General features: G+C 41.4%; 1 protein-coding gene across 2 annotated transcripts in view; it reads right to left on the minus strand.

Moving 5' to 3' along the window:
- HSF2BP (heat shock transcription factor 2 binding protein) overlaps positions 1–14242 on the minus strand; it is a 116527-nt gene that overhangs the window by 73148 nt on the left and 29137 nt on the right. For both annotated transcript variants that reach the window (XM_033232617.1, XM_033232618.1), the window contains one exon: positions 12776–12908. In XM_033232617.1, the coding sequence (XP_033088508.1) occupies positions 12776–12908 (133 nt within the window). The remainder of the gene's footprint in view (positions 1–12775; positions 12909–14242) is intronic.

Here is a 14242-nt window from a genome sequence, read left to right on the forward strand (position 1 = left end):
ATTGCAGATTTCAGATTTTTGAATTAGAGTGTTGAACCAGCAGGTATAATGTAAGTATTCCAAAATCCAAAACACTTCTGGTCCCAGGCATTTCAGATAAAGAATATTCAATCTATATTTGCTAATAACTTTTAGCCATGATACAAAACTGAAATTATATGTAGTCAAAAAAGAGTATGAAAATTGATTTTGAAGAAAACTTATTTTCTCCATTTTTATGTCCCACTGTGGATAAGCAAGTATCCCATTTCCTCATGCCTGAGACCCTGCAAATCGGCCTGAAGACCAGACCAAGTGATTACACTGCTCCCAAAGGGCAGTGCTGCAGACATCTCCAGATGTTGGAGAGCAGCAAACTGTCCCTGCCAAGCCTGACCAAACTGTAGACCCATGAGCAAAATAAATGTTAAGACTTTATATTTGAGGAGGTTTGTTACTCAGCAACAGAAAACAAAAACATTACTAATACATCGCTGAAGAAAAAAAAAAAAAAAAAATATATATATTATATATATATAAAATAACAGCAAGCCACAATGCCCAACACAACAAATGCACTGGTAAATGAAGCCTGTATCACATATCCAGTATTGAAACTGCAAATGCCAACGCTGCATTTCATTAAATATCACTAAAACATGAACTGCAAAGTAAAATAAATGTGAATAAATTCCTCCACAGACAGCTTCAGTACTTGTCAATCTGTTGGAATGTGTTTGTTTTACATGGTAATTTGTACTCTGCTTACTGATATTTAATCTATCTAGAATGCCTGTGAGTCAATTCAAGGCCTATAGAATTGACTTTGTTACCATCTACCAAAACTAAAACACTGCCAGTTCATTTTTCTGTTAAAATGGTTTTTCTAGGTTCATTTTTCATTAAAAGTGTTTATAGGTAATTCTAGAGGTTAGCATAGTAATTACATAATTTAAGAAATGGGGCCAGGTACAGTGGCTCCCACCTGTAATCCCAGTACTTTCAGAGGCCAAGGAGGGTGGATCACCCGAGGTCAAGAGTTTGAGACCAGCCTGGCCAACACGGAGAAACCCTGTCTCTACTAAAAATACAAAAATTAGCCAAATGTGGTGGCATGCACCTGTAATCCCAGATACTCAGGAGGCTGAGACAGAAGAATCACTTGAACCCAGGAGTGGAGGTTGCAGTGAGCCGAGATGCTGCCACTGCACTCTAGCCTGGGCAACAGAACAAAACTCAGTCTCAAAAAAAAAAGGAAATGAATCTGGGCCAAGCACAGTGGCTCACACCTATAATCCCAATACTTTTGGAGGCCAAGGTAGGAGGATCACTTGAGCCTAGAAGTTTGAGATGAGTCTTAGGCAACATAGTGAGATCCCGTCTCTACAAAAATAAAAATAAAAATTAGCTAGGTGTAGTGGCTCATGCCTATAGTCCCAGCTACCCAGGCTGAGGTGGGAGGATTGCTTCAACCCAGGAGCTTGAGGCTACAGTGAATTATGATCACGCCACTGTACTCCAGCCTGGGCAATTAGAGTGAGACCCCATTAAAAAAAAAAAAAAAAAAAGAATCTGGTGTCAATTATTTATGCTGAAAAGGATATACAGAGTTGAGACGTACTATATCTGATACTTTTGCTTAGACTGTAATAATTTCATCTTATTTTCAGCAATAAAAGTAATAATAGGGTATCGGTAGAATGATAGTCATATAAATCAATGGTAGAATTGAGAGTACAGAAATAAATCCTCACATTTATGGTCAACTGAATTCCAACAAAGGTACCAAGACAAATCAATGGAGAAATGATAAAAGAATAATCTTTTGAATAAAAGGTGCTAAAACAACTGGATATCCATATGCAAAGGAAGGAAGTTGGATACCTACCACATACCATATACAAATATTAACTCAAAATGGATCTAAGATCTGAATATAAGAATTAAAGCTGGCTGGGTGCAGTGGCTCACGCCTGTAATCCCAGCACTTTGAGAGGCCAAGGCGGCAGGATCACAAGGTCAAGAGATCAAGACCATCCTGGCTAATACGGTGAAACCCCGTCTCTACTAAAAATACAAAAAAAAAAAAAAAATTAGTCGGGCATGGTGGTGGGTGCCTGTAGTCCCAGCTACTCGGGAGGCTGAGGCAGGAGAATGGCGTGAACCTGGGAGGCGGAGCTTGCAGTGAGTCAAGATCGTGCCACTACACTCCAGCCTGGGTGACAGAGCGAGACTCTGTCTCAAAAAAAAAAAAAAAAATTAAAGCTATAAAATTCTTTTTTCATTTTTTTGAGACTGTATCTTACTCTGTCACCCGGGCTGGAGTGAAGTGGCACAATCATAGTTCACTGCACCCTCAACCTCCTGAGTAGCTGGGACTACAGGTCTGCACCACCACACCCAGCTAATTTCATACTTAACAGACTAAAGTACACTGTAAACATAACTTTTATATATGCTGGGAAAACAAAAAATTGATGTGACTCACTTTATTGTGCTATTTGCTTTATTGCAGTAATCTGGAACCAAACTTACAGTATCTCTGAGGTATGGCTGCATTTGAAAATCATATCTCTGATAAGGTACTAGCATATTACAAATACTTCTTACAACTCAGTAACAGAAAGGAAAATAACCCAATTAAAATATGGGCAACAAGGAGTTTCCGGTTCCAAATGGTGGCATAGAAGTAAGTTGGCTTCACTGCTTCCCAACAGAAAACCAAAAACCAACATACAGCAGCTCCAAGATTATCAGCAGCAATATCCCGGAACTCAAATATGAGGATCAGACAGCTCCCATGGCAACAGACAAGTGAAAAAAACTCTGAATAGACAGTAAGACAACTGGACTTTCATATCTGTGACACCCCTCTCCATAATGTGCCCAGCACCAAGTGTGAGGAAAATTTCCCCAACTAAGTTTCTACTGGAAAAAGTCAGACGGAGGTGAACAACTACTGTCCCCACCATCTTAGGCTCCCTGGCAGAAGACCTGTCCCTGCTTCAACCCACGGGAAGCACTGTTAAGTACCTGAAGGGAAACTATCCCTGAGTATAGCCAGAGGCAAAGTGGGGAAGCAGAACCACTATTCCCAGCCCTGGAAACTCTGCTCTGTAACTTGGCCAGAGAAGACACCAAATCAGAGTGGTCATTCAGCAGATGCACACAGTAGAAGGTATGATCCACAGGTCCCCTGGGCACAGACACCTTGCCAGTATTCCCACACTGCCAGGTTACCCTCTTTGTGACCTCCCCCATTCGGGATGGGCAACACTCTGATGGTTTTCTACAGCCAAGGTAAACCTGGGCTTAAGGCACCATCTAGTGACTATAAAGAGGCAGCAACCTTGCAGAAAAAAAGGAAAGAATTCAACAAGTAAATTACAAAGAATCTCTAAGGAAACATATCCAATAAAAACCAAAATAACCCAGACAGACAAGACTGGAATAAATACTCTTTCAATGCAAAGACATAGACACATACCCATAAGAAACAACAGGAAACAGGGAACCATGGCCTCCCCAAACAGACAAAGCAAGGAATCAGTGACTGTCTCTAATAAGATGGCAATATGTGAGCTCTCTGACCAAGAATTCAAAACAGTAGTTTTTTGTTGTTGTTGTTGTTGTTGTTGTTGTTGTTTTTTGAGACGGAGTCTCGCTCTGTCGCCCAGCCTGGAGTGCAGTGGCCAGATCTCAGCTCACTGCAAGCTCCGCCTCCCAGGTTTACGCCATTCTCCTGCCTCAGCCTCCCGAGTAGCTGGGACTACAGGCGCCCGCCACCTCACCTGGCTAGTTTTTTGTATTTTTTAGTAGAGACGGGGTTTCACCGTGTTAGCCAGGATGGTCTTGATCTCCTGACCTCGTGATCCGCCCATCTTGGCCTCCCAAAGTGCTGGGATTACAGGCTTGAGCCACCACGCCCGGCCCCAAAACAGTAGTTTTAAGGAAATTCGGTGGTTTCCAAGACAACATAGAAAAGTAATTCAGAAATTTGTCAGAGAAATTTAATAAAGAGGTTGAAACTTAAAACAATCAAACTGCTGGGCACAGTGGCTCATGCCTGTAATCCCAACACTGTGGGAGGCTGAGGTAGGGGCCTTGGGGCCAGGAGTTTAAGAACAGCCTCAGCAACATAGCAAGATTCCATCTCTACAAAAAACATAAAAAATTAACCAAGCACTGTGGTGATCACCTGTAGTCTTACCTACTCAGGAGATTGAGGTGGAAGCATTGCTTGAGCCCAGGAGATCAAGGTTGCACTGCACTCCAGCCTGGGTGACAGAGCAAGATCCCATCTCCAAAAAATCATCATCATCATCATCATCATCATCATAACAGAAATCCTGGAACTGAGAAATACATGTGCTGAACTGAAAAATGTTTTTGAGGCTCTCAACAGTGGAATGGATCAAGCAGAGAATCACTGAGCTCAGAAACAGGCTATCTGAAAACACAGAGAGAAGAAAAAGAAAAAAACCAAAGGAGTGAAGGTCACCTACAAGATATAGAAAATTACCTCAAAAGACCCAATCTAAGAATTACGGTGTTCAACAAGGCGATGAGCAAAAGTAAGGAGTAGAAAGCTTATTCAAAGAAATAACAGAAAACTTTCCAAAACTTAAGATATAAATATCCAGCTACAGGAAGACCACAGAACACCAGAAGTCAACTTAAATAAGTATACCCAAAGGTACATAGTAATCAAACTCTCAACATTCAGAAATAAAGAGAGAAACTTAAAAACAGCAAAAGAAAAGAAGCAAGTAACAAAGGAACTCCAATTCATCTGGCGACTTCTCAACAGAAACTATACAGCCCAGGCCAGGCACAGCGGCTCAGGCCTGTAATCCCAGCACTGTGGGAGGCCAAGGCAGGCAGATCACTTGGTTAGGAGTCTGAGACCAGTCTGGCCAACATGGTGAAACCCCGTCTCCACTAAAAATACAAAAATTAGCCAGCCATGGTGGCACATGCCTGTGGTCTCAGCTAGTCAGGAGGCTGAGGCAGGAGAATCACTTGAACCTGGGAGCCGGGGGCTGCAGCGAGCTAAGATTGTGCCACTGCACTCCAGCCTGGGCAAGAGAGCAAGATTCTGTTGCTCTCTGGGGAGGGGGAGGGGGAAGGGGAGGGGGAGCGGGAGGGGGAGGGGGAGGAGGAGGAGGAGGAGGAGGAGAAGGAGAAGGAGAAGAAGAAGAAAGAGAAAGAAGAAAGAAGAAAGAAGAAAGAAGAAAGAAAAGAAGAAGAAAGAAGAAGAAGAAGAAGAAGAAGAAGAAAGAAGAAAGAAGAAAGAAGAAAGAAGAAAGAAGAAAGAAGAAAGAAGAAGGAAGAAGGAAGAAGAAACCATATAGGCCAGGAAGGAGTGGGATGGTATTTTCAAGGTTCTGAAAGAAAGAAACTACCATATAAGAACACCATATCCAGCAAAGCTATCCTTCAAATATGAAGGAGCAATAAAGTCTTTCCCAAACAAACACTGAGAGAATTTACCACCAACCAGACCTACCTTAGAAGAAATGCTAAAGGAAGTTCCTCAGTCTGAAAGAAAAACACACTAACATGCAGAAAGAAAAAAAAAATGAGGGTATAAAACCTACTGGAAAAAGAAATACTTAAACATATAAAATAAATATAAAGCACACTGGTACACAGACAACCCCAGAATACGCTAATACTGTACTCATGCGGTGCAATCCAAGCGAAACTCTAGCATGAAGCCTAGAAACAGAAACAATCAGAGCTACAGCGACCTGTTAAAAGACGGGTAATATAAGGCCGGGCGCGGTGGCTCAAGCCTGTAATCCCAGCACTTTGGGAGGCTGAGACGGACGGATCACGAGGTCAGGAGATCGAGACCATCCTGGCTAACACGGTGAAACCCCGTCTCTACTAAAAAATACAAAAAACTAGCCGGGTGAGGTGGCGGGCACCTGTAGTCCCAGCTACTCGGGAGGCTGAGGCAGGAGAATGGTGTAAACCCGGGAGGCGGAGCTTGCAGTGAGCTGAGATCCGGCCACTGCACTCCAGCCTGGGCGGCAGAGCGAGACTCCGTCTCAAAAAAAAAAAAAAAAAAAGTACAGAGTCAATACCAGGCTGGTGATGCAGTCATCTGGGTCAAGGTTCCAGAGCGGTCTTCCTTCTTATAGTGCCTCAAATTATATTTGTTTGCTACCTGTTGCCTAGAGTCTTAAAAGTTTCTGTTCAGCTATTGTCCTGACAGATGATTCAATGGATGATTCCAAAAAAAAGAAGAAAAAATCATGTTGATCAGTGCTCAAGTTGTAAATCAACTCTCTCCAAACCAACCTCACCTTTCAGGAGGTTCAACCACAATGGGGAAACCAGGACCACACTAATGATCTCTCCTACAGTTCAAGGTACACGAGAAACAATGGGTGCTCAAAGAACCAAAAACAGCAACAAGGACTCCTGTACACCTAGAAAAAGATGGGCTGTTCGGAAGACATGGGGAAAGGCAGCCACCAGCACATAAAACGGTACAGTCACTGTGGAAACCTGTCTAGCAGTTCCTCAAAAAGCTAAACAGAGTTACCACACCCTGCTATTCCGACCCCAAGGTAGACACCAAGAAGAACTGAAACGTACATCCACACATAAACTTCTACACGAATGCTCATATCAGCATTATCCACAATAGCCAAAAGGTGGAAACAACCCAAATGCCTGTTCATTGACCCTTCACTGCTGACTTAGACTCTGACACCAGAAGACCAGTAAGTTGAAGCTCAAAACTGGCACCTTCTTCCACAGGCAGAGTCACACAATTCTAGGACTGGGATACCATAATTGTCATCTAGTGTCAGACTCTTCTCAGAAGACAAAAACCGATGGTCATATATTCAAGAATACAGGGTTAGTCAGTGGCAGAAGCAGCAGTGGACACAGGGCCTCAAGCCCCACCTGGCCTTTTCTGCACACCACATGCCTCCATGTGTTGGTGTGAGCGTGTGGAGGAGGAAGGACTGGCAGACCAAGAACAGCCATGGTCACTGACACAAAGGTGCTCTGCTGGTAACTTTGTAACTAGGAAGGTCCCTGGAAGACGAAGCTGGATCCAGTCCTGCCCCCAAAGTATCAATCATCAAAAAGTAATTTTGATGCTGCAGTTATTATCTAATATGATTTGAATACATAAACCACAGACAAGGAATACAATCATGATTTTCAAATCACTGAAAAACAGAAAAACCATTTAGAAAAGTGTTCACTAGCAAGTTAAGCAGTTAATCTTCACAGGACTGTGAAGATTCCCATCTCTTTCCTGCTCTTCATTTGCCCTCTTATCCAAGTTACTGGAAACAATCACATGGCTGTCAATGTGCTATCGTTCATCACGGTTCATCACGGTTCAGTAGAAGAGTCACAGTATGTAAAGTAATTAGAGCGGATGTTACTGTTCCACCCTGCAGATGTCCAGAGAACGGACATCCTAGGAAGCAAATCTGCCGGGCCGAACCTCCTCCCCATGACACTAACCTGTCACCAAACAGCAGTGACTACAGTTGGGTGGAAATTGAACAATTTCAATGTTTACATAAATTCCTGAGTTCCAGCTTCAGCGTAGGACACAGGAAACTGGTGACAGCTACCCCATTCTTTCCGGGGGCAGAGGGAGAGATAATTTACCAAAATCACAGGTTTTCTTGAATACGCTAGAGAGCCAAGGCTGGACACCAGCCAACCAATCTGAAAAATGAGGAAAGGCAGCAGCCTCCAAGCAGATACATGAAGCAAGCACTTGCTCACCTAGGGCATATGCTGGACACCATACAAGGTAGAAAAAAAAAAATCCAGCTAAAATACCGAACAAATCACAAAATCAGTGGTTGCCTTGGGCTGGTGATGAGTGGAGAAATGGACTACAGAAGGATGGGGTGCAGGCAGTCTGGGGGAAGGAATAGGAGTTCCACAACCTAATTGTGGTAGGTAAATGACCGTATACTTTTGTAGAAATTTATAGAACTGCAAAAAGGTTTAAAAAAAAAAAAAAAACAACTAAAGAATGAATTCACTGTATGTAAAATTTTAAAAAGAACATTTGTTTTAGAAGGAAAAGAATCCATTTGACAGCTAACCCATGGTCTCTATTACCTATCCCCACAGAATAGTCTTGGTATTTGAGACTCATAAGCCCCCAAGGCCTCTGCAAATCAGCACTTTAATAAAACATTCTTCCCAGTCAAATTCATTAACGTGCAAATCCAAGTGCCCACTATCCAACTCTTCAGAAGAGTTCCTATGTAAACTACCACAAGCACAGGAAAACAAAGCCACGCTGAGCTTGAATGCTGGGCAACAGAGCGGCTTCACTCTCAGCCCATGGCCTCACCAGCACGCCAGCCGGCAATTCAGGCAGCTCAAATTCACAACCAGCAAAATGACAAGTCGCATAGGTCATAAGCCTTTGGGGTCACTTGCAAAGAGAAGAAAACACAAATCATTAAATTTGCAAATGCCTTCTGTTAAAAGACAACCTTCAAACAATTTTTTTACAGGGAGGGCAATGCAAGCCTGCTACAACTGTAGGTGCCAAGATGAACGTGCAGAATGCTGCCCTGCACTGGAGTAAGGGCCAGAAAACATCACAATCTCAGCATCCACTCCGCAAGAACTATCATCAAGTTTTATGGGATTAAGAAACAAATGTCTACACAGGACCTGCCCCATTAGGATTTCAATAAAAGAAGGATAATACCATAAGGAAAATAAAATTTTCTCTCTAACAGCGGAGAATTTTCTTAAGAACAGCATGGGAAAATAATAATAAAGCAGAGATTAAAGATCAATGTAAAAAAAAACAGTCTGAAATTAAGTGATTCAAACTTAAAGCTGTTGGGACTTTAAATTATCTCAACCCTTGTGAGGAATGTAGCTGTGCGGCTGCAAATTCTGTCTTTTTCTTTCCTGTAAATAATTAAGACCACACTGCTGGAGATAAGACTTCCTCAGATAACCCTCCTTGGAATGTAGCAATCTGTAAACAGTCAAATCACTGTGGCACACACACTAGTCTTGTATGGAAAATGTTCTAATCCTGCTGGAACTTCTCTGTCTCTCCCTGTATCAGTGAAATCTTCACCTCGGAACCCTGACCCCATTGGTTTGAAGCTGGTGTTTCTGAGTGGCCACTGTCAAGCTCTGTGCACAAATAAACTCTGTACTTAGTCTTATTTTCTGAATCGCATTAAGGCTAAGTCACAGCAATGTATTGAACCATTTCACTGACTTCAGAACAAAGAGTCTCAATACTCACTAGTACATTCCACCTTTCTATACCAATTTTTTTTTTTTTTTTTTTTGAGACGGAGTTGTGCTCTGTCACCCAGGCTGGAGTGCAGTGGCGCGATCTCAGCTCACTACAACCTCCACCTCCCACGTTCAAGCGATTCTCCTGCCTTGGCCTCCCGGGTAGCTCAGATTACAGGTGCCCACCACCACGCCTGGCTAATGTTTTTGTATTTTTAGTAGAGACGATGTTTCCCCATGTTGGCCAGGCTGGTCCCGAACTCCTCCTGACTTCAAGTGATCCACTCACCTCAAGCCTCCCAAAATGCTGGGATTAAAGGCATGAGCCACCATGCCTGGCCTCTATACTAAGAAATTATTTAGTCCCTGGACTTTATTCCTTATGACAGTTCGGATACAGAATTTTATCATAACTCTCAGGGAAAGGTTTACTTTATTATCTTTTAGGAGAATTTTACTGAAGAAGCAATTTAGGTTTTTGGGATTATATAATTATACTAAAACAATAGCACAGAGCTCAGTTTCAGCTTAGTTTACGGCTTTTACTTTAGCTTGCTAGACAGTAAAATTATGATTCTGAATAAAAGCAGCTAAACTTAGTTGTTTTTTTCTGTCAAGGTACATAACTATGCAGAACATGCAAACTCATCTGTTTCCTTCAGATCATTCATTAATAACTGATATTTATCAGAATCACCTGGGGTGATTTTCCAAAATAAACACACCTGGGACCTATTGGTACCTATCCCAGATCTATGGAATCAGATTCTTCAGGGTGCTCCCCAGCGTTAATATCTGAAAACACTCCAGAGATGTTTACACACTCTCAACCCTGACTGTAAACACCAGTCTCTACAACAGTCACTACAGCTGAAAAGAATTACAGGCACACTTCATTTTATTACATTCACTTTATTGTGCTTTGCAGACACTGTTTTTTTACAAATTGAAGGAATGTGGCAACCCTGCACTGAGCAAGTCTGTTGGTGCCATTTTTCCAACAGTATATGCTTACTTCATGTCTCTGTGCCACATTTTGGTAATTCTTCCAACAGTTTAAACTTTTCATTATTATTACATCTGTTATGGTCATCCATGATCAGTGATCTTTGATGTTACCACTGTAATTGTTTTGGGGCACCATGAACCACACCCACATAAGACAGCAAATTTAATCAATACATGTTACTAATCTTCTGACTGTTCCAATGACTGGCCATTCCCATCTCTCCTAGGACCCTGCTATTCCCTGAGACACAACAATATTGAAATTAGGTCAGTTAATAGCCCTACAATGACCTCTAAATGTTCAAGCAAAAGAAAGAGGTACATGTCTGAAAGAAAAAGCTAGAAATGATTAAGCTTAGTGAAGAAGGCATGGTCAAAGCTGAGACCTGCTGAAAGTTAGACTTCTTGCACCAAACAGCCAAGTTATGACTGTAACTGCAAAGTTCTTAATAGAAATTAAAAGCTCTATTCCAGTGAACACATGAATGATAAGAAAGCAAAACAGCCTTATTGCTGATATGGAGAAAGCCCAAGTATTGTAGATAGAAGATCAAAAATCATCAAAAATCCCTTAAGGCAAAGCCTAATCCAGAGAAAGGCCCTAATGCTCTTCAATTCTATGAAGGCTGACAGGGGTGAGGAAGCTGCAGAAGAAAAGCTGAAAGCTAGTACAGCTTGCTTCATGAGGTTTAAGGAAAAAAGTTGTCTCTATAACATAAAGGTACAACGTGCAGCAGCAAGTGCAGATGGAGAAGCTGCAGCAAGTTATCCAGAAGATCTAGCTAAGATCATTGCCGAGGGTGGTTGCACTAAACAAGAGATTTTCAATATAGACAAAATAGCTTTCTATTGGAAGAAGATGACATCTAGGACTTTCACTGCTAGAGAAAAGTCAATGCCTGACTTTAAAGCATCAAAAGACAGGCTGACTCTCTTGTTAGGGGCTAATGGTGCTGGTGACTTTAATTGAAGTCAATGCTCATTTAAAGTCAATGCTCATTTAACCATTCTGAAAATACTACAGCCCTTAAAAATTATGCTAAATCTACTCTTGCCTATGCTCTAGAAATAGAAAAACAAAGCCTGGATGACAGCACACCTGTTTACAGCATGGTTTTCTGAATATTTTAAGCCCACTGTTGAGACCTACTGCTCAGAAGAAAAGATTTCGTTCCAAATACTACTGTTCATTGATAATGCACCTGGTCAATCAGAGCCATGACGGAGAGGTGCAAAGAGAGTAACGTTGACTCCATGCCTGCTAAAACAAGATCTATTCTTCAGCTCATACATCAAAAAGAAATTTCAACTTTCAAGTCCTATTTTTTTAAGAACTACATTTCATAAGGCTACAGCTGCCATAAACAGTGATTCCTCTGATGGATCTGGATGAAGTCAACTGAAAACCTTTTAAAAAAGATTCACCATTCTAGATGCCATTAAGAATATTCATGATTCGGCTGGGCGCAGTGGCTCATGCCTGTAATCCCAGCACTTTGGCAGGCTAAGGCGGGTGGATCACCTAAGGTCAGGAGTTCGAGACCAGCCTGGCCAACATGGAGAAACCCCGTCTCCACTAAAAATAGAAAATTAGCCAGGCATGGTGGCATATGCCTGTAATCCCAGCCGCTCAGGGGGCTGAGGCAGGAGAATCACTTGAACCAAGGAGGCAGAGGTTGCAGTGAGCCAAGATCGCACCATTGCACTCCAGCCTGGGCAACAAGAGTGAAAATTCCATCTCAAAAAAACAGAAAAAAAAAAAAAGAATATTCATGATTCATGGGAGGAGGTCAATATAACAACATTAACAGGAGTTTGCAAGAAGTTGATTTCAATCCTCATGGATGACTTTGAAGGGTTCATGACTTCAGTGGAGTAAGTAACTACAAACATGGTGACAGAAACGACGGATGAGTTGCTTCTTATGGAAGAACAAAGAAAGTAGTTTCTTGAGTTGGAATCTACTCTTGGTGAAGATGCTAAGACATCGTTGAAATGAGAACAAAGGATTCAAAATATTACATAAACCTAGTTGACAAGTTTGAGAGGGCTGACTCCAATTTTGAAAGATGTTCTGCTGTGGAAAAATGCTATCAAATAGCATCACACGTTACATAGAAATCTTATATGAAAGGAAGAGTTAATCGAAGTGGCAAACTTCATTGTTGCCTCATTTAATAAATTTCCACAGCCACCCCAACCTTCAGTAACTATCACCTTGATCAGTTAGCAGTCACCAATATCACGGCAAGACCCTCTACCAGCAAAAACTTGTAACTCGCTGAAGGCTCAGATGATCATTAGCATTTTCAGCAATAAAGAATTTTCTAATTAAAGTTTACATTGTTTATTAGACATAATGCTATTCTACATATAATAGACTACAGTATAAACATAATTTGTATATACACTGGGAAAACAAAACAATTCATGTGACTCGTTTGTTATTGCAATATTTCCTTTATTGCAGTGGTCTGGAACCAAACATGCAATATCTCCAAGGTATGCCTGCACTTACTTGTTACAATTCCAGCCAGAGCAAAAACAAACTGATTTTCATCCGAATCGAGCTCCTTGATATCACCATCCAGTGACTTCACAAAACTCTCCATTGTTTGACCAGTGATGCTGAAAAACTTCAGAGCTTTATCCTGAAAGTTTGGAAATCAAAGTGTCATATCCTTTTACAGACACTAGTGTGAAAACATTTTAAAAGTTCAGGATACAGAAGATTCTAGTTTTAATTATAGAATATTATAAAATCTATTCCCTCATTAAAAGTTCCCATTAAAAGAACAGAGAAAGCAACTTGAGGCATGCAGGAGCAACAAAAACTACCCTGAAGATTGGTGGGCTCTTCATATGCAGATACATGAAACAGGACAAACGTACATGATGATGAAAGAAAACGGGAAGAATTCACTCAACATGTAATTAAAAATAGACTCGAAAAACATGCTGTCTATTTGTTCTGGGCATTAAACCAGAGGTGTTCAAACCTTTAGCATAATTTTTTTCAAAAACAAAATCTTAATGGAAACATGTAAAAGAGATAAAGACTGGCTCCTCCGGTAGTTTAAATCTTCATCACTTGGCAAAAAGCACTTCCAGGTTTGAACCTCTGTGATACTTCCTTTGGGGTGCTAGAGTTCTGAAGAAGAATTTTAAAACCAATGCACATTTTAACCCAGTTTAAAAAATGGAAATATTTGCATTTACAAATGATACAAGAAAACTTCACGGATGATCAAATAATCTAAAACTGGGTTGTGGTGACAGTTAATGCAACTCTAGAAATTTGCTAAAAACCACTAAATTGTATATTTATAATCTTACAGCATGTAAATTAAACCTAATAAAGCTCAACAAACTTTTAAAAACACATTTAGTCTTTCCACCTAAAGTCAAACACAACTGTTATTTCTATTGCAGTAAGTAATTTCCCACTGGTTTCCTGCCACACACCCCCCCTTCACCTTCATTTCCAGTCATGATCACGCCATGCTCCCAGAGTCAAACACCGATCTTTTTTGGCTCCTCTTGTCCCCTCCAGGTACACACTCTGCCCAGCCATCACATCTGCCTCAACTGCCATGGCTCTCATACATGCTCCTTCTTTCCCATCTCCCCTGCAGAGGGCCGAGCTTACTCCAGCCAGACCAGCTAGAATGACCACCTCATCAGTCACCCTGTCTAGACCCGATGTGCCACAACCCCACCTCCTAATCATCCTCACTCACTGTCAGGTGAATCTTCCTAAAATTCTGCTCTTATCCTATCACTCTTTTACTGAAAAACCCTTAGGGAAAATCCAGTCTTACCACCTACAGGATGAATCATCAACCTGGTATTCAAGGTCCCAAAGTCACATCCCAACCTACGTCTAAGCTTTATCTCCCCACTACTCTACTACATTAACTCTCCACTGTGTCAACTGATGTACTCACTGTCCTAAAACAAACCCACCCATTTTCTGCCATTTCCA

This window comes from Trachypithecus francoisi, unplaced genomic scaffold (assembly GCF_009764315.1).
Source record: "Trachypithecus francoisi isolate TF-2019V2 unplaced genomic scaffold, Tfra_2.0 Lachesis_group14, whole genome shotgun sequence".
Classification (NCBI taxonomy): Eukaryota; Metazoa; Chordata; class Mammalia; order Primates; family Cercopithecidae; genus Trachypithecus; species Trachypithecus francoisi.